A 21,760-nucleotide genomic window follows, 5' to 3' on the forward strand; every position below is an offset into this window, starting at 1 on the left:
CAGAGTTCTTGCTTCCTGAAATTTTAAACTGTAGCTTTCAGGCTGCTTCTTATCCACCATAGTTATAGCCTAAATCCCATGTTTCCTTTTATGTGTATGTCAAGTTATTACTAAGTAAGGAGCCTGTTTTTGCTCTCACCGGAGGCAGTAACAAAACTTTGCTTGAAGTCAACAAGACCAGACTCTGGTCCAGTACTGACTTTGCTTAGTTGAAGCCTCATCTCTCAGTGAAATTAAACTGAAAAACATAAGTGTGTTTCTCCCCTAGAGAAGGAAATATAGAAGATTTGGCATATCTAGCTTTATTTTCTGGCTTTGTGGAATTTTCTGTTTCATTGTTTCTGAACTCTAATACCACAGCGCTTCACTTTGAGGCTTCGTACATTTTGACAACAATATTTTAAGTGCTTCCTCTTTCTCTCCCCTCTGTCCCCAAGCAACATCAGAGTTGTGCACTTGAAATAAAATAGTAGTCACCACTGTCTCTTGAATGTCTGCTTTTACTTTAAAAACAGCTTTGATTTCTGTCTTGCTGCAAATGTACGTTTAAAAATGCACAATGTCTGTAATAGTGTTGTGTGAGGGGTTGGGAATTGCTGTCCTCACTGCCGTGCCAGGTAATACACATTTCAAACTAGCTCAGGTATAAGAACCATCTACTAATTTATACTTTCTGGAGGCTGTGCCAGTCTGTGACCTACTGAATCAAATTCTGCTGATGGATATTAAAATCTCCTCCAGCAGTTTGTGGCTTACAAAGTGCGATGCCTTTGCCAGCATATTTGTAAACTTTCTGAAGTTTGTAAACAGTCTGTGTGCTGCCCCTGCTCTGCGCAGACAGCCGGCACAGCAGACATTGAGGGAACCGCCCAATGACAACAAGATCCGTTAAGGTACGAAGACACCAGGCCAAGTTTATTGTCAACAAAGCATGGTAATAGCACCTGTCAGACTCTACGAGGACACTGAGACACGTATGCTTGTGACAATGGATGTTGCTCAGTGAACGGCAGGACTTTCCATTGGCTGTCCTTGGACAAAGATGCTCCCTTTGAGATGCATCTTTATACCCTGATACAAACAAGTTATGTACTGCCTCTGACATAGTTACTGCCCCCGACGTGGCTAGTTATCACCCACCACCTTGTACATGTTGGTTTGATCAAAACATCTCTATTACGTACTGTCTTCCTGACCTTGTCTTTTAGCGTGTTCCTGTTATCCTTGGGGAGTGTTTTTATACCATCCTTGATACTGGGAAGGTTTGGTACCACTTGATATCAGGTTATGTTTGCGTGAGTGCTCTGTCCTTAACGCTTCTTAGGAATGTGTATTTCTGCAATATTATATTAGCCCTGTTTTTCCCAGATTCTGTGAGCAGGTCCTGCCTCATACCAGGCCTCTGATACAAGGGCTTATGTCTGAGGCTCTCTTCCTACTATACCCGGTAATTTGGCTAATGGAGTTCACAAACTGTAATAATCTTGCTGAGCTGGAGCACTGTAGCTAATGGAGATTTCATATTCAGTGAAGCCATATATCAGTGGGGCTTGTGGAGCTCACCAGACCTTTGGTAAATTTGTAATAACCAGTCTAGGACCCGATGGAGCATTCAAACATCCTGACATCTATACTGAAAACTTCCTAAAGTCAGCAGCCTACATTGCCAGAAATTGTTCTGTACATTAGATCTTATGAAGGATAATGGGAGCAGGGCCGGCTCTAGACCCCAGCGCGCCAAGCACACGCGTGGGGCGGCATTTTCCCAGGAGGGCGGCAGGCGGGTCCGGCGGACCTTCCACAGGTATGACTGCGGAGGGTCTGTTGGTCCCCCGGCTCGGGTAGACCTCTCGCAGGCATGCCTGCGGAAGCTCCACTGGAGCCGCAGGACCAGCGCACCCTCCACTGGCACGTCCCCCGGAGCCGCGGGACCGGCACCCGGCAGCGCGCCCCCTGTGGCATGCCGCCCTGCTTGGGGCGGCCGGATTACTAGAGCCGCCCCTGAATGGGAGGAATGGTCAGAGAACTAGCCGGGGACCCAAGTTCAGTTCCCCTAAGATATTACGGAAATTAGGAGGGGGGGGGGGAAGGGAGAATGGGTGGAGATAATTATCTAAGACTATGTCTACACTACACAGTTAACCCATGTGATTGGAATCCAGGTTAGCCTCGCCCAGATATGAGCGTGCCCACTGCAAAGCAGTACTTGAGTTACTGTGGCCTCACTGTTTCTGCACTCCCCTGTCTCGGGGCATAGCCTATGGTTCGTCGTGCTGGGAAGCTCTTAGATTCGTTTTCAGTTATTTGTGTCAATTCCAAGAGAACTTGTCTGTCCTTTGGGAGGGAGGGAGGGAGGGAATTGTGGGAAGGGTATTGGAGGACTATTAGCACTTGAATGATTTAGCCTGAAGGTTACAGCCAAAGTCAAACTGGAGCCCAGGCTCTAGTCCACATCCCCAGCCAGCCTGGGCTTAAAACAGCTCCAACCCCAGGTCAGAGGTCTTTGTGTGGACAGTAGGGGAGTTAAGGCTAAAACCTGGATGAGAGCTTGGGTTTAATTGCGCAGTGCAGACATATCCTCAGATAGAATTATGAATGAAACAAACGTGAAGTTTCTAGGCCATGCTGTCTGAGAGACGTGTCCAAAGAATATTCTAAAAGCAAATTACTTCTATTTTTAAAGTCTTGTATCTCAGAAATGGCTTGTTCGTTTCACCTTAAACACAGAAAAGAAAAAAAAATTCTATGGCCCTGGAAGTACCATACATACAAACCTCTAAAGGAAAAGGAGTTTAAAAAATTATGAGGGTGATGATATAAGCACAAATGAACTTGTGATTTTAATTAAATTCTTACATATAGACTAATGTCAATAAGCTTATTGTATCAAAGAGAAAGTTGAAAGGTATTTTGGTCAACTGATAAGTGCTTAGGCAGGGAGAACGTATTTGATATGAGCAGGGCTGGTGCAAGGACATTTTGCGCCCTAGGCGAAACTTCCACCTTGCGCCCCCACCCCTGCACATCGGTTCATTGAGGGGCAAATCCCAACGAGCCTTTATAGACCCCAGGGGCCAGCTGTGCCCAGGGGCTGCTCCCCAGACCAGGTTCCCCCTCCGCCCCCTGAACTCCCCTGGAGGGTGCACAGCCCGCCCCGCGAGCCCTCCCCACCCCACCCAGGTGGCCCCTGCCCCAAGTCCACTCACTGGCTTTGCTGGGCTTGGGCTGCTGCTGCAGCTCGGCAGGGAGGAGCCGCCTTCCGGAGGCACCGGAGAGCCAGAGCGTCCCACTTGCGGCGGCAGCAAGCCCCAGTCATGGAGGAGCCGGTGCGGCGCAGGGGGGCAGCAGCCCTGAAAAGATGGCGCTGCTAGCGGGGAGCAGCTCCACCCCCCACCTCTCCTGCTCAGGCTGCGGCCCGGCGCCCCCCTCCGGGGACTCCCGCAGGTTGCAGCAGATGCATGCGGGCAGTGGCCCCCATTCACCCCCCGGCGACATCACCTCTGTGCGACGTAAGTCATATCGAAGTAAGCTCTAGTGTAGACCAAGCCTTAATGTATAAGGAGCCCGAGCATTAGCAGCAAGTGTTTCCATTTTGAGATGCTGTTTTCAGAAGCTTGGCTTTTGCCTGAGGTGAATGTTGTTTGAATCAAAACAATTCTTCCAATTTTAAGTATGGGGCTATAAACTCGGTGTCATCCATGTCCTATGGGAGTATGTAGTATACAAATACTAATCACCTTTTGGGTACAGGTTCATCCAGAGTTTATAGTCACTTCCTGGGGAAGCTATGTAAACATGTAACCACTTTGCATACTTTTTTAGGCATTGGTGTGGACCATCCCTGCTAGCCTGTGTTTAATGCTGGAGTTCCAGATTTAATGTGTTTATCAGAAACAGGAACCTCTCCCTCTGATTGGGAACCAAACCTGTAAGATGTACTGTGCCATAATCAATAGAAATGCAAAGAGATTTTCCCTAAACATCTGAATAGGTATTTACTCTGTGGACATGGCTATTGGTTAACCATTGTTAAATTCAGTGTTCTAAAACTTATTTTTCAGCCGTGAATCATTTATAATAGTCCCAGGAAACATTTGCCCATGTGATTCACCAGCAAACCTCTGGGCCACAAATATAGAAAAATGATCTGGGGTTTCTCTGTGGGTTTTAATCTGTTGTAGGTGGCAAAGAGTTTAAGAAATGTGCAAAATAATGATAATGACTGTGGCTTTCTGATTGCTCTGACGTCATCTCCCCGTGGGACCCCTTTCATGTTCCAGTCTCCTGCAAGTTTGCAAATTGAGAAAGAGGCAGTACAAGGGAGATCAGGTCTGTTTTTTCACTTGCTTGGTAGCACTTCAGTCTCGTAAATTGTTTTATTTTCCATTATTACTTGGTATTTTTGGTGCATAGCTAGTTAGCAATTGAAAATAGAATGGCATTTCCCCAGGATAGTGAATATTTCATGGTATCTTTATTTGAATGGAAAATGCGGTTTGTCATAGCTTTTTTGAAGCAATAATTTTTCATAATTGTCAGTCCTTAGGGAAGTCATTAGTGAGTTTCCATTGCAAGAAATCTCTTTTTGTTTTGTGTTTTGGAACGCTGTGACTTTTAGCCCTGAGAGAGCAGCAGTGCATTGTTACGTCTTTGATTATCAGAAAGAAGCTAGCAGCTTCGGTGCTTCTCTGGTTACCATTGTTCAAAGCAAGTTGCTCCCATCTGTGTGGAAAGATTTGGTCAAATCCCCATCTGCAGTTCAGAGCCCAAGCAAAGGACTTTGCACTGGGGCACAGCATGGGAGTTTGGGAGGGTGGGTGTAATCTTCAGCCTCTCGGCCTGAAGGGAGGATGTGAAGCACTGTGCAGGCTGGTATCAGCCACTGCTACAGAATATGTTATAAAGGCAGTTGTGTTCTGAAGACCCTTTCTCTCTTCCCATGCACTCACTGGGATGTGTTGCAGTGGACCTGCTGTGGCCAAACCATACCATTCCTGTGGCTCACACGCAGCGCCTTGCACTTTCTTGGAGAGCTGTCTTGGAGCTGGGCTCTACATGACACAGGGCCGGGCCGTGCGGTACCCCTGGATGGGCTGTTTGTAGTGTGGCCTGCTGAGCAACAGAAACATGGTATTTCTGCTGAGATTCAGAACGTATGTGCCTGCAACAGGCATGTGGGGATTAAGCTCACTATTCATAGCAAAACTCAGCTTTTATCTGGGCGAACAAGAAAACAGGTCTCAGAACATTTCTTCAGGTGTATTATGCAGTCAGAAATGGGACTTTTCCATCACCTCCACTGTCTGCTAACGTCTGATGTATCTGATCTATTAGATGTGGCTTAATGCACATCTGTGCTGGGAACACTAATTCAAGGTCAAGGGAAATATTTCCCCCCAGGGTTATTCACCACTTTGCTTTGGAGAATGGAAGAAGTCCTTGTGCTTGGGGAACTTTAACTCATTTTTAGTCTGTAATTTTGAGGATGCACTTGCTCACAACCAGATGTTCCCTCAGAGACTGGCTTAGCATGCACAAAAACTTAGAGTAGCAGATTTTGAGATATGGCTATTTCCTATCTGCTGAAAATTCTTTTCAAGCATTATCCAAAATAGCACAATGTTTTTGCAGCTGTACAGATGTTCTTCACCAAAACAATTAAGCTCTGGTAGCATTGCCATAAGGCAGCGCGTCAGTGATCTGTCCCAGCCTAGGGGTGCGCCCCGCTACTTAAGGGGTTCCCAGATACCCGTGTTCACAGGTAAAGGAGCCTCTGGGTAACTATTCCTCTCTGTCTGTCTGGTATCCTTTCCCCTCTCCCACGAGGCATTACACAACTTTTCTCTCTGTGTTGCCACCTGCTGTCTCTACGGCAGGGCTAAAAAGGAGACTGAAGCTCATGGATGAGGAGAGGGAATGTGTTGAGGCTAGCAGCAGAGCAGTCTCAACTACAAAGGAAGGAAGGGAGACAAGGAGAGCACAGGGGGCAGGGTGAGAAACTTGGGATGGAGGAAGCTGAAGAAATATAAAGAGCTGCAGGAGAAATAAAGCAGGGATGAGAAGGACAGGAGAAAACATGTACAGAAAAAAACCTGAGACCGCAGCGACTGTTTTGAGACCAAGTTTGGTGGGAACTGAAGTGCCCAGGCACCAATCCATGGTGAAGTGGGCACCCTAGGAAAAATGTTGGGAACCCTGTTGTAAAGAGAGAGTGTCAAAACTGCCCAAAACCAAAACAAAACCACCAGTTGAGGTGATCCATTGTTGAGGCTTACGGGAGCACCTTGGCCTCTCTGACTCCACCCTGTTGCAAGTTAAGTCACAACCCCTTTTACGCCCCACCGTCCCTGCCTCCTATACCTTTCCAATATGAGCGATGAACCTTCATCCAGCCACCCCGTAAAGCCTGTATGCCACCCTCCATTTTAGCTCCTTATTATGGTTAAATACTGCGTTCTTGCCTCTTATCCCCCAAATACAGACCAGAAACATGGACCTCACCCATCCTGATTTCCTGATATGGTTTCAAAAACCAAAACACATGCTGCATCCTTATCCTCCGACCGAAAGAGCACTATCTCTTGTCTGCCATTCTGGCGTGAACTAAGAGCTGCCCAGTCTACCCATCCAGCTTCTCCTTCTGTATTGGAAGCTCTGTTATACTTTCAGCGTTCACCTAGCTGTGTGAATAGCAGACCCCCTCTGTTGTAAGCCACGTCCCTACCTTTTGCCACTTCACACTGTGCATCTATCAGAGACCACAGACTCCAGAGAGCCCCCATTTACCAAAACAGGCTATGGAGTTATTATTTATCATAGTGCCTTGGAGCCTTGGTAATGGACCAGGACCCCATTCAAACACAGAACAAAAAAATGGTCCCTTCCCCAAATTATAGTGCATTACATTTTTATTTGATGAAAGCATGAGTGTTTCTGCTTAATTTATTTATAAGCATTTCATTCTAGGAGGTTGCTGGGTGCTCAGCACTCTTGAAAGTCAGGCCATTTATCTAGGCACCTACGTATAGGAATAAAGGCCTAACTTTAACAAGCCATTGGAAAAAAAAAAAGTGTCGACCGCACTTTTTCAATAGTGTGATCCCTCGGTGCGCATCCTTCTTTCCAAGAATCCCGTGACATGTTTTTTTCTTTTCATTTTCAGATGGCAAGTTTGGAGCCTACATGCAGGTAAACATCCAGAATGATGGTCCTGTGACTATAGAACTGGAATCCCCTGCTGCCACCATGGACCTGAAGCAGGCAAGCTATTAGAAGGCTCTAATTCAGAGCGAGGGGAAATGCTTGTAGAGTTCTCAGGGTGGACGTGCCCTGCTGACAATTGGGTGGCTTGGGTGGCTTTACTTTGTTCTGTATCACACAGTACAGCTGACTTTTGCCATAAGGTCTTAATGCTTTCCGAATTGCCCCTGCAAAGTTAAATAATTTTTCTTTAGTTCCGTGGCTCCTTGGAAGCTGCATACCGTCTTGCTAAAGGTCATGTATGTGTCATGCGGAGCAGCATTTATAGTACATTCTTATTCATCATTAAGGCTGCTTTTTATCATGAGTCATAGATTGTTTTTGTTTTTTTTTCAAATGTATTTGCTTTTTATTTTACAGTCCAGACGTTTGACATTTTGGGGCTATTGTACGTGGGTGGGTGCATGGGGTGATCAACAGGCAAACTAGTTTTTCTGAGAAACTAGAGTGCTGCCAGATTAAACCCTGAGCAGCATGGGAGGCTAATGAGAATTAGGGGCAACACTGCTGTGATGCATTGGATCAGACTAGAGAACTGTGAGAATTTAATTCCTCTCGGGTGATGAGGTTTCCCTACCCTCTAGGGTAAAAATAATTATTTGTAGAGTTACGTTGGGTTTTTCAGTTTCATTCTAGAACGACAATTGCTATTGCATATTCATATCGGTCCTCTTGTATTATGGAACTGACGTGGTCTAACGTCTCTGGAATACAAATGGCTGTAATACCTGATGCTTTTTTACTACAGTATACTTAGATAATTCTTTCCCTTATCACCATGATGACTCCTTGACTATTCCTAAAAATTGGCATGATAAAGCAGCACTCAATCTCAATGCATAATAGCGTAAGACAAACTGTGATGGACTTGGGTTCATACAGGGTTTCACACAAGGCATGTTGTACATTTTCCAGGGGTTGATCTTGCCTGTATCTCCTTTTTATGGACAGTCTTTCTGCAATAACAGAGAATGCTTCTGGAATTGGAGACTGAGGATTTCTCAGTTTTTCTTTAATACGTTTTCTTTAAAAAAAACCCACCACCTTTCTTTATTCCTGGATGAGCACACGTAACACTAGATGTCAGTAGAGTTACATTATTTCAGAGATTGTGCTTATGTACAGTTTTTAAACAAATATCAGAGTAGGTAAATCAGGAATTCTAGATATCCTTGGATACTTGTCAAATGTTATTGGGGGCCTTACGAAAAAGGGAGAATGGTAAAACCCTAAGAGAAGTCTCAGCCGCCATAGTATCTCTTGCATAGAATTCCTTTAAAATTGCACGATAGAGCTTTAAACAATGGTAATCAGCAAAAAAATGTGTCTAAATTGGATATGAGAGCCCCAAAGGCAGTAGAGAGATGATCAACCAGATAATTCTGGTGATTAATAAAGCTTCCTTCGTTTGCCCCTGCATTGGATGAGTCTTTGTAGCTACACAGGGGTATGTAATGGCAAGTCTGGCTACCTTCCTAAACGACTATATTTTTATGTGTACAGGATAAGCTGTGATGGATGTTGGAGATGGTAACTCAAATATATTAAAGGTTTAATCAATACAAATTCCTGTCATAAACTGAATAAAGTGACCTTGTCTTGAGAAATAATTTATCTCGAGAGCTGACTTTGCTGAAGGCAAATGTGATGACTGCTTTGATTAAGAAGGTGAAGGTAGAAGTTTAATGAAGAACATCAGATAAAAATAAATACAAGCTCCTCTGGTGCTAAATTAACATGTAGAGTATTTGGTATTTCTAGTTTGGTATTTCAGAATCACTTGAGACTCTCTTGCGTACGGTTTCCCATTTCTCTTCAATTAGGGTTGCTCAAAACTTGTATGGGTGTGTTGCTGCAGTGATACCTATAGACCAAAGGAGTCACCGCTTTGGGACGCCTGTAGGGGAAAGATACTTCCAAGTTCACCGCCAAACCTGACACTCCTCCTTTTTATATCTATGGAATGAATGACATTGGGCCATGTTGTAAGTGACTGTTAATTCAGCTGCCTATTATAGCTAAGCAGCGTCAGCTATTCTCCTTTTTGTATAAGTGTGAAAAGTCTGAAGGGCCAGTGGTTAACTGAAGAGTGGTAGTTCTTCCCTGCCAAAGAAGGTCGTGAAGAGACGCAATGGGGGTAGCTGTTTTAAACACAGGTATTGTAATTTGCCTCCCTTGCGATTGCTATCTGATAATTGCATTACCAAGGTAAAAGAACCATTTCCAGGAAGTGCAAGAGTGCAGTTAATTTGAGCCTGTTGCGCAGCATGAAGTCCTGATTTATTGTCCTTCACTTTACCTCTCTAACTCTACAGCCCGTGCTACTGAAATTGCAAAACTGGAAGATTTTGTTCCATGTTCTTGGAACTACTCGTAAATTAAATGTTGTGTGTGCGCCCCCTCCTTACCTCCAGCCTTTTAGGCTTATTCCTAATCTGCATCTCAATTTGAGACTCAGTTTAATCTTTGTGTTGAACCATAAAACATTTCTAATCTCCAACCTGGATTGTAATGCTGAACAAAACATCTGTTGTACTAAAACTGTTCTACACTTCAGAGCATTAATGAGACAGTGCATGTTTAGTCTGTTTTTTAGCACACAGGCTGATTTTCCAGCATTACAGACTTGACCTGCAAAAGGCAAGCAGCAGGTTTTTATTTCATGATGAGCTGGGTAATATGTATCCAGTAATATGACTTTCAGATTTTCATTCAACAACACTTTTAGATTTATACATTCAAATGTATTGTTGTTTGGAGCATATTTTTCTAACTCTCTCCTTCCCAGTTCAAAATAATTTGATGCTGCAGTAGCATGTTTATATTTAAATGTATTTTAATTCTTATTAGCAATTGTCTTTACTTACAAGATTTTTTTTCTAGATAGAAACTTTTATCTTTCAAATTATTTGTACAAATGCAAACATAATTCTTGACATGTCTCTCAATATGTCAAGTCTAGGAAGGGGAAAAGGGATGGACTTCTAAATGACATTGAAAAGCGTGTAATATAAAACCTATAGATAGGCCTGGTAGGGTTAGATTTTTATTGATAAATGTCAATGAACATTGATTTCACCGAACACGCACAAAGAAAAATTATTTCCATCAATAATAATTGAAGTTCACGATAGGCCAAGTAAGAAAAATGCTGCTTGAGAACTTATTAGAATTTGATTTAAGGCTATTTACTGTGTATATTTTGACGTATATGTTGGCAATTTGTGTTTTAATGCTCACAAAGCTTTAACTTTTTGAATCTCAGCATCTACTGTCATTAAATAATATTGTCTAATGCGCTCATTGTCTGAGCCTCCCATACCTTTCCACAACTGTGAACATTTAAATGGATAAAAATAAAAACTGCTTAAACGTAAACATCACTCTCTGTTGAAATAAATAAATAAAACTGAATTGGGCCAAGCCTACCTGTAGAGTTAAGTTAAACAGTTATTAGCTGCCTTTGGTACCATTAACCTGAAGTGGCTGTTTTTGCTAAGCCGTTTCAAAATGGAGTGCCGGCTCTCACGTGGTTCTTCAGAGTTCCGTCTTGTCTCCCCTTTTCTTTCACATGCTTATAAGGCCACTGGGAGGGGTTAGTGAAGATATGTGGGTTGTTCTGTTGTCACCGTGCTGACGACCCCCAGCTGTGTAGCCCCAGTGCAGCAAGATACTTAAGCATGTGAGTAGTCCCCCTGGAGAACCATGCTGCATTGGGACTTGCTCCTCATTCTCCTCTGAATTGGCCATAGTAGATTATATCTTTAGCCAGGCCTGGTCTACATAACAGTGCTTTGCCTGTATAGCAATCCCTGCAGAGGCCTCTAGTGTAGACGCAGCTTCTGCTGATAGAAGGGGTTTTTCTGTCAGTATAACAACACCATACTAATACTATATTATTACGGTAGTTACTACTACTCTTCTGTTGGCACAGCTATGTTGGACTTTGTCATGTAGACCTGGCGTTGGTGTTTGTTTGAGATCGGGATATGGCACATAAATAAAGTCAGTACTACACTTGACACTTACATTTTTCTGATTTGGTACTTTCAGCAGAGTGGTCAAGGATGAAAAAAGCTTAGAGGCTGAACTTCCCCCTAATCCTTCTCGTTAGCCCCTGTTAGATCAGGATTCAGGTACGATAGCCAGACAGTGTGAGGAAGGTCACACTGCCACCGTTTCCAGACTACCCCTGGTCTGTGGATCGACTACTGCCGTCTACCCAGTACAAAGTCCGCTCCCTAGAGCATCTGGGTTTTTTAATGAACATAAAAAAATATTAAAGTATGATCAGTAAACACATTTCACATGTTTGTTTTGTTTATAAATATATTGTTAGCAAAGCTGAAAAAATCCGTGTCCCAGATGATGCATATCAATTTATAAAAGTCAGAGAAGAATAAAGAAAAAATAGATTCTCCTTATTTGGGAAGAGTTTTTCGTGGCTTGAAGTTGATGTATAATTTATGAAATGTAAATATGAGATTAGAAGATGCTCACTCTTGAGGCCAAGCGGGGATTTCTCAGTGCACAGAGCTAAAATTGGAGTGCCCTTATGGAAATTTCATAAGGTCAAAGCTTCTCAGTAGCCCTTTCATACCTAACTTGTTACACACCCTTCTTGTTTTTATTGTTATTAATACAGCTATTGAGGCATTTGCCAGAACTCTTTTGAGTATTTAGCATGAAAGTGTTTTGTTTTTCTTTCATTTTAATCATAGAAATGCAGCCCTAGTTTTTTCTGTCCTAGGGAGATTCTCTGATACTGCAAGGCACATGTGTGAAATCTTTCTTCAATAGTTGAAACAATACCTGATGGCACAACCTATGAGGCCTGAGCATTAGAACTATAAGAGATCCAAAATCAGTCCCATAAGTTCAAATAAGTAGCTGTTCCAGTTCGGAGGACACAGTGGCAAAGTTCTTATTTCAAATGCATGGAAATAAATGTCCTGATTGTTCCAGATATTCATGATCTTTGGGAAGGAAATAATTTGGGGTTTGCAGCTGTAATAGGACACTGAGGTTTGGAGAACTGAATCTGTTGTTTACCAGATCTGGGGACCACATCTTACATTAAAAAAATCTGTCAGTAACTCCATGAGGAATTCCATAGGAAACCTTTTTCCTGATGGCTTGTTTAAGTTCCAGTAGCTAATTTGAGAGCTCATCTAAACAGAACAGTCTTTGCCTAATGCAGTATCTGGTTGACTTTGTTCATTTTGAGTGGCCAGTGCCAGTGTCTGTCAAGACAAGCATGGGAGGATAGGGAACTTCCAGTGTACAATGGACAACATCTAAGATCACATCTTTGTCTGCCTTCCATGCACTAATTAAAAAGTATCCAAGTTGTGGGTGCACATGGACCATTATTCTATTCTCTCTCATTCTAGCATTTAAACAGTGCCTATCACAATAGTACCTGAGCACATGACAACTTCTAAAAGTTAGATTGAATACATTTCTGTTTTTCTCCCTCTCCCACTCTCTGCACCATCCTTTTGGTTTGGTTTATTGTGGGGAAGTGACATGAGATTTTTGTTTTGAATGTGGCGAGGTCTGTGGCCATTCTGATCTCTTGCAGAAGCAAGTTCCACAGTTGGTTACCAAGTTATTTCACCTACCATTGCAAGGTAGGCTGTTTCATTGCTTCTGAGGAACGTTGCTGTTGTGGGAGGCATGACTGCAGTGGAGAGACGTGCCTCTCTCCATGGAGAGCCTTGAAGATCAGGATTGAAATCTTGAATGTGACTCTTCCTCCCCTTTGCTGGGGAGCTAGTGAAGCAAGTGAGCTCCCAGAGAGAGAGCAGTTGACTGACCTGTATTGTTAAGGCCGGGGGCTGCATTCTGAACTAAATGGAATCTCTTTTCAGGGCTGGTGTCCTAAGTACAGAACATTAAGATAGTGGAACCTGGAGCTCACAAATGCATGGACCAGAATGTCTAGGTTGGAGCCAGGAAAAGGAGAAATAAGTTATTTACACAGACTGATAGATGTACGCAGTGTTTTTTTAAAACAAAAATATAGATACCATGAAGCAAAACTCCTGTCCCGAAGAACTTCAGATCTAAGGGTATTCAGCTAACTTCTGCCCTTGGTTAGAGTGGTCCCGCCGGGGTTCAGCCGGTGTAAATGAGAGCACAGTTCAGCCTATTATGCTGTAGTTTCATTATGAATCTTCGCATCTCAACTTTTGAGGTGTGCTTGGTTTAGTGAGCCATAGATTTCCAGATGTATAATGTAGTGTTATATTTTCTTTGAACTTTTCAGAGCACTTGACTTCTGAAGTGTCACAGATCTGTCTGGCCAGCATCCTTGCAGACCTTGGAGTGGTGTTGATTCCAGTTTAATGAGTAGGAAATGGCATCTGGCAACAATACACTTGAGAGAGACCCGCTGAGGAAAATAGCCACTCCCTGGGGACCATTGGCTGGGAAAATCAAATCTTTCTGACTGTACCTCAGATAGTGTCTAGCCTGCAGTTAAAAATTGGGTACGAGATCATTAATCTTTGTTGGCCATTAATACCAGACAGGATGAGAAATACCTGTGCAGCCTTGCCCCCAGCACTCGAATGGAATGAGAGAGTCATGTGCTGTGTTAATTAGTACCTTATTGTCAAAACAACTTTCCCTTTTAATAAAACATGTCAAATGTTGCTTGCGAATGGCAGTGAGGACAGACAAATAGTATTTTTTGGCTGCAACTTTGTTGAACAGTAATACAGGAGCTCTCCTAAAAACAATCTGTCCTGGCAGCAGTGAAGGGGGTGAGGAGGGGCAGGCCACAGCCCCCCACTTTTTCTGTGCTCTAACTGGGCATCCTAATGATCCTGCCATATTCCCAGGCTTGGCAAAGGCCATGGACCCTTGGGAACCAACGAAGGGTGGATCAAAATGAGGAACACTCCGCCTGCAGCTCTTCGTTTACAAGTGGATCCCTCGTTGACTAGCTAATCCCAGCTCTTGGAAAAAGTGCTAGGCACTAACCAATAGCAGCTTCCTCAACAGAGGGATGCCATTTGCCGGCAGTTACTGTCAATCTCTCATGGGGGTGACCGTGCCTCTCCGCTCCACCTGCAATCTGGGCAGGCCAGGAAGGACCAGACTCCTTCACCACTTCTCTGGCTTTTATATTTTCTTTCCCTTTCTGCTACTCAAATGTAAGAGCTGAAAACTTTGCCAAACACCCAGTAGCCTCTAAGATGAGCCACTCTCCAGAGGCAATGCCCAATTCAGAAATCAAACCTTTCCCCCACCCATCTGCAAGGAAAGGGTAGCTGTTGGGATTCCTGCAAGGATGCTGTCCTTCCACCCTTTTCAGTGGCTCCCGCTTTTGTAGCCTCTGACTACAGGCTTCAACCATCTACATCATCTGCCTCTGGTTGCTGGAAGGGATCTTGAATCCTGGCTTCTATAAGGGAGGATCTCTGCTAATTCATCCTTCTCCCATCCTCCATTGGGGGTCCCCCTCCCTCCATCCCCTTATAGCCCAAGTTCCTGTCTTTCCTGTTGCTCAGAGCTTTCCCAAGATGAAGTAGGATGCAGCTGTCTTGAATCTGGTTGGTTTCACTGCTGCTCATGAGGTTCCAACAGCAGCACTAAAAATGGACCAGACTGTTGTGTTTTCCCTCTGCTGCAGCAGAAGCACTGGAGGTGTGGGCAGATGTAGGAAGACGCTCAGTTCTTATCTGCAAGATTACTTGAACCATACTGGATGGAATCTCTCCTTTTTTTTTTTTTTTAAGTGAAAGCCTAGATTCTGCAAAAGTTGATGGCACTTGAAAAGGGAAAGTTCCTATTTACCATGGACGATTGGATTTTTCAGCCTCAGATGCCCTATATTTTGGAGAATTGAGCTCCTATTACCCCGTAGTTGCCACTTAAAAAGAAATAATCACAACTGTTGACAGGAGAGAAGAAGTGAAATTATATGAAATTGCAGTATGTTCATTTTTTTAATAACTGTTTTCTTGTTTTGTCCATGTGGCTGTTTAAAAAAACCCCAAACATTCAAAATATTGATTACAAAAATTAGACCTGTTTATCTGCTGCAGAAAGTTGTACCTGGATTCATGCTTATATTTGTGACTGAGCAATTGGAAAGATTCTTTGCTGAGTCAGACTACTGAGGATATAATGCTTCAGTTGTTTTTCATTCCCAATGTTTTATTTTAAAATCTTTCCAGATGAGAGACTATTGATATTGTGTCAATATTGCTTCATGCCATACTTATGAACTCAGGCTCTTGCAGTTCTGTTGCACTTTTATCAGCCAAAGCCATGGAGATCTCAATTTATAGTCTCCACAGTCTGTCATATTTTATTAGTTCCAAGCAGCTTTTTGACAAGTGGAAAAAATGGTAATATCTGTTTAATAAAATGTTCTGTGCAATTAGGTTAATAAGAGACATTCAGCTTTATGGTTGCAGTAGAGACTTTCCAGTTTTTCTGAACACTAGTTCATGCTACATGCTCTTCAATTAAATTAAATTCTTTATATCAAAACATAAAGGGCCATTTTATATCTGAAAACAAACCTCTCCGGAGAATAGACTTGCACATGGAGTAAGCATTGTTTTGTAATGGCTCTTTATCTAAAATGTAATTTTAAAAAAAAGTAAGCTACCAGTAGTTTGGATAGAATATTCCAGTGTCTATATATCTGTATTACAGTTGTACTGTTCAGCAGAACCAAACTAGTCTGTGCTTCAGTGAGCTGCAAACTGGCAGATCTGCACTGAAAACAGACTTTCGGGTGAATCAAAATCTGATGCTATGCTCCTGAGCCAAGCCAGTATGGGCAATATCGTGCTGCTTGTGGGTCGATAGGGGAATTCTATGTAATCTGTCCTGGGCCAGTGCTCAGTAATGTCCTGAAATGGAATAAGGACACTTGAATACTGCATGCACATCTGGTTGCCCCATCTCAAAAAATGTATATTGGAAAAGACACAGAAAAGGGCAACAAAAACGATGAGGGATATGGATCAGCTTCCATAGGAGGAGAGATTAATAAGACTGGGGCTATTCAGATTGGAGAAGAGATGGCTAAGGTGGGGATATGATATAGGTCTATACAATCATGACTGGTGTGGAGAAAGTAAATAAGGAAGTGTTATTTACTCATAACACAAGAACTAGGGGTCACCAAATGAAATTAATAGGCAGCAGGTATAAAACAAACAAAAGGAAGTATTTCTTCACACGATGCACGATCAGCCTGTGAAACTCTTTGCCAGAGGATGTTGTCAAGGCCAAGACTATAACAGGGTTCCAAAAAGAACTAGATAAGTTCATGGAGGACAGGTCCATCAGTGGATATTAGCCAGGATGGGCAGGGATGCAGAACCATGCTCTGAAGTGTCCCTAGCCTCTGTTTGCCAGAAGCTGAGAATGGGCGACAGGATGGATCACTTGATGATTCCCTGTTCTGTTCACTCCCTCTGGAGAACCTGGCATTGGCCATTGTCGGAAGACAGGATGCTGGACTAGATGGACCATGGGTCTGACTCAGTATGGCCGTTCTTATTAAATAAGTTGGTGATGCTGATCAGGGCCGGCTCTAACTTTTTTGCCGCCCCAAGCAAAAGAATAATCCCGCCCCCCCCACGCCATCGAATCCCCCGCCCTCCCCGAGCGCCACGCCGCGCTGCCGAAGCCTCCGCCCCCCCGAGCGCCGTGCCACCCAAACCCCCGCTCCCCCGAGCGCTGCGCCACCCAAACCTGCGCCACCCCCCCCCGAGCGCTGTGCCGCCGAAGCCCCCGCCCCCCCGGTCACCGCATGGCCGAAACAAAAACAAACAACAAAACCCCTCCAGCGCTGCCCCGCTGAACCAAAAAAAAAAACCAACCCCCCTCCCCCCCCCAAGCGCATCCCACCCCACGGTGCTGCCCCAAGCACGTGCTTGGTCGGCTGATGCCTGGAGCCGGCCCTGATGCTGATCTTTCTCCTTATGAGTTGTGGAATTTCCATAGTGGATCAGATTGATGGCACATGTAGATCAGGTATCCTGACTCTACCATTTTGCAGTATCCCATATTTCAAAGGAAGCTATGCAGTAATATGCCTAATGGTTTGCTTCAGTTCTGAAGCATGAGGGCTGGCCCCTTAGAGGGGGTGTGGGGGTGTGAAGGGGACAGAGAAACAGGAACTGGGTTGTTGTAGAGGTTTCTGTAACACTCTACTCCTGGGAGAATTTTTGTGTGTGTCTTTATTGTTACAGACATACTTCCGACAGATATTTTGAAATAAATTAGCAAAATAATTGAAACTGGCATGATTAGGTAGTGTTATTTTGACAAATAAAATTTGCAGCATTTTAAAATATTGTGCCAGAATTTTTAATTTTTTGGCACAGAATTTTTTATTTTTTGATGCAGAATTCCCCCAGGAGTACTGAACAGAACTACCTAAAATGTGCTGGATACATAAGTTAAGAAAAGTTCTAAAAATGTATTTAAGTATATTTTCCATTTAAAACAAACTGATTAATTCAACAAAGGGAGTTAATTTCAGCCCATTACTCTTAGTTGTACCCTGGGGCTCACAGAGAGCATGGGGGAAAGGAAAGGGAACAGCAATCAAAAGCAGAAGAGAGAAGGTAAGAAGTAGAGTGGAAGTTGCCAAGAGAGAGGAAGCAGATCTTGAGTAGAATTCTAGCATTTTTCCAAAGGACAGTGACGGAGCAGCTGAGTTTTTTAAGTCGCAAGTGTCTCGATGTGGAGTGTGTTCGCTCTCTGAAAGGGAACATGTCTGGGCCCTACGCACCTAACTGCTTTTGACAGTGCTTTTAACTTTCAAAGAGTTAAACAATTAGATTAAAACCTCAAATCTAGGGATTTTATTTTTGACAACTATATAATTTGTATAAAGTTAGATGACTTATGTTTTGTTTTATAAAGTGAAGTCAGTGTGTTGGTCTTCGGCTCTGAACTGCTTTCACGAGCTAAGTCAAACAAGCCAGGCGCTGTCAGAGTAAATTATTCTTTTATATTACTGTCTGGTGCCTTTTTAAAAAATAAAAGGCAATTCGATTCAAGATCAAACTTTTCACAAAGGTCTGAAAGATTAATAGTGTCCCTAGTAATTCTTAAGACATAAGCACAGGTATTAATTCTTTTTTTAAGTCACTTGATAATTGTTTCCCTTTATTTAAAAGCCATCCATGTCCTTTCTACCACTGAAATAGAACGCTGCATTGTTTCAGTATTTTTAAAAAACAAAGCCAAATTTAATAAATGATGTAGTTAAAAAAGAATGAGCTCCCATGATACATTTATGAAAAGCAAGGTTCAGGTAAGGATATTAACATAGATTATTTACTGTAGCTCAGATCTAAGCATTCTGAGTACTTTTTTTCTGGCTAGCACCACGAAACTTCCAGTCAAAAAGTGTTCTAAGGCTGTCCCAGTTGATCTGCTGTGAGGCTTTCCTGCAGCAAATTAAAAATTGATGTTAAATCTCATTGGGCTTGCCAAAAAGTAAACACAAAATGCCTTAGAAAGTTAATCTGCAAAAAGATAAAAACAAAACCTCAACATTTATCAAAAAAGCTGTGAGAATTAAACACACGCACACCACCAGAAAACAAAGTTCTCAAAGATCTGTTGTAATTCACTTCTGCTGGCACGTGAGTATCAGAGTCCAAAGGCCCATCAAGTAAGGCCAAGGGAAAAATAGGACACTCAGTACAATAACACAGACCTGGGACGCTCAGTGCAATGCAATTCAAAGGAAAAACAGTCTGTTGCCTGACAATCTTACTGTTACTAGTCTATTACAATTTTAAAAGTTTCCACTGTTCAAAGTGCATAGGTAAAAAGTAAGACAGTGCTGAAAGAGGGAAACCATCTGTCAGCTCCATCAGAAATCGACAGAAATTTACACACACCAAATAGATGGTAAATGCAGAGAGGCTCCTCCTTTCCTGCCACATAATGAGTTCAGTGGAAAGCTCTATTGCCTCACAGCACTAGTGATCATTTAAAACTTTTCTAGTGAAATAAGGGATGAAGGTTTACTGGAATGGAAGCTGCTTGGCGTCTCCGGAGTCCACTTTATACTTCATTTGCCAATACCGTGTCCTACTTCAGTCGAATCGCACACTTTAAATAGCACCCTGGGATATTTGGTTCTAGCCATGTCTCATTTTGTGGAAGGAATACATTTATACATGAGGGGGAGTCACCCCCGTCTGGGTCAATGCTCAGAAGGCAGAGGTATGCTATAAGACATTGCTGACAATGTGATTCTTCATCATTGGAAGGCAGATGACATTACAGCCTTTGTAGAAACCAGCGTATATGCTATGACTTTATTTAATACATGTTCTTTAGAATAAATTGCAAAGCCCTGAGAAATCTGTTCATCCCGTAGCACTGGCCTGGTAGCAAAAAACCTATCACTGAAATTCCAATGCTAAGTACAAGCAATCTTGAATAGTGTGCTCAATTTTGATCACTTCATTTCAAAAAGGATACAGCAGAAATCAAAGAAGCCCAGAAAGGTCATAGAGAGACTTCCATATGGAGGAGAGTGTATTTAATTTGGGTAGGTAACAAATAGGTAGCAGCATGCTGGAACTGAATAAAATAATCGGTCTTTGGAAGATCAGTCAGATTCTCCCATTTACCTTGTTGCACAATCCTAGAGCATGGTAACATCCAGCAAAATTAAAAGGCAGCACACTGAAAACTGACAAAAGGCGATCCACAGTTTAATTTCATAAAAATGCGGAACTCATTGCCACAAGATATTGAGGCAAAGTACTAGAGTGATTATAAAAAGATGGAAAACATTTATCTGAATACCCAATATATCGTCTACAGCTACAGCTGGCTAGGACTAGAATGTGTAAGAGTCCCCCAGCCCAGACACTCACATCCCCTCCCCCCCTCAGAGGTCAGCTGCAGGGCTCCCCCCACCCTCTAAAGTCCAGGGATCCAGAATGAGAAACAGCCTGATGCTGGGTCCCAGGCTTGCATGGAGTTTCTTGCCTACCGCAGTCTCCTTCAGGGCATGCTGGGAACTGCAACTGCCAGGAACCCTCCCCTTTCCTCCCTCTCCCCCGGCCTTGTCTTCTATATGTGAGCTGGTGCTTTGCTGGGTCCAGCGGCCCCTAGTGTGGCCAACATCTTTGCAGCCCATTTCTGTGGGGGGCGGGGATGAGGGAAGGAAATTCTCTGTTAATTTCTGCAAAATTCTGCATTGCGCAGTGGTGCAGAATTACCCCAGGAGTAATTCAGCTAATATATATTTTTTTTAAATGCGGTTTTTGTGGATTGTTAATTTAATTTGGATTTCTATCCAAACAGAGCTTGACACAAATCACCTATAAAAATCTAGTAAATAACAGAAAATGATGAAGGATGCAATTAACATAATAAAAAATGTAAAAATTAAGAATGTGAATAAGTGTAAATTAAGCTGTATAATTGCTTAAATCAACAGTTCCCAGACTGTGGTTCGTGACCCAAAATGGGGTCATGCCATCAGCAGATGGGATCGTGGGTCCAACAGGCCAGATTCAGCCTATGAGGGAGGGGGTGTCATCTAATCTACAAAATGCGCAGGCATCTGAAGTCACAGTATGCAGAGGCTGCCATTTTGTAGATCAAAATGGCAGCCTTCTTGTGGTGTGACCTCACATGTACAGAGTGTGCGAGGCCAAGTTGTGCAGAGGCTGCTACTTTGTAAAATGGTGGCCTTCTGGAGTGGTGTTTGTGGAGCAGGTCTGGACATGTTGGCTGAGTGGAGGTGGGTGTGTAGATGCTGTTCTGTCATTTGCATCATCCGGCTGTGCAAGCATCCAGTTGAGAGACTTGAATCCAGAAAATCCTTATCTCTGGGCAACAGCCTTATCAACAGAGTATCCTCTCTGCTGGGGCTGGTAGGAGCCTGTGCTAGCTTTTTCTGAGATAGGAACCTGCAGTGGCTTGTAAGCTCCTTAAGGCAGGGCCCATATCTTGTTTTATGCCACCATGAGTACCCTATTAGCACTTGATAAAGAATCCTTGTGAGTAACAGTGTCTACACTGCCCTAGGATCATCACAGAGGGGCTTCCTAAGTCCTGGCCTCATTTGCTTAACTTTGAATTCCTTTTTCTGATTTGTGATAACAGGCACAATGGACTTATTTTATGCAGTGTATGTGCTTCAGCCTCCAGCAGTGAGTCTAGTGATGAAGTTATGAACAAAAACGAGAGTGCAAGAAATGTGCTTGCAGGTATGATGAGGCTTTCTTTGAGTATGACATCACCAGTGTGTTTCTGTCAAGAACGAAGAAAAGCCAAAATGCCTACCGTCACACAGAGTTATCTAGTAAAAGCATGATACCTAATAAACTTAAACAACATTTGGAAACCCTTCAGAAGGAATACATTGGAAAACCAAGTTCATTTTTCCAGTGCTGGAAAGAAGAACCTTTGCATCAATAAGTGCAATTCAAGAGCGCTATATCCGACTCTGATTATGCTCCAAAGGCATCATTTGAGGTGA

General features: G+C 43.1%; 1 protein-coding gene across 5 annotated transcripts in view; it reads left to right on the forward strand.

The window, feature by feature from the left end:
- The window catches only part of DTD1 (D-aminoacyl-tRNA deacylase 1), a 97,186-nt gene that overhangs the window by 7,456 nt on the left and 67,970 nt on the right, over positions 1 to 21,760 (forward strand). For all 5 annotated transcript variants that reach the window (XM_045010574.1, XM_045010573.1, XM_045010572.1 and 2 more), the window contains exon 4: positions 7,163 to 7,260. In XM_045010574.1, the coding sequence (XP_044866509.1) occupies positions 7,163 to 7,260 (98 nt within the window). The remainder of the gene's footprint in view (positions 1 to 7,162; positions 7,261 to 21,760) is intronic.

Source organism: Mauremys mutica, chromosome 3, assembly GCF_020497125.1.
Source record: "Mauremys mutica isolate MM-2020 ecotype Southern chromosome 3, ASM2049712v1, whole genome shotgun sequence".
Classification (NCBI taxonomy): Eukaryota; Metazoa; Chordata; order Testudines; family Geoemydidae; genus Mauremys; species Mauremys mutica.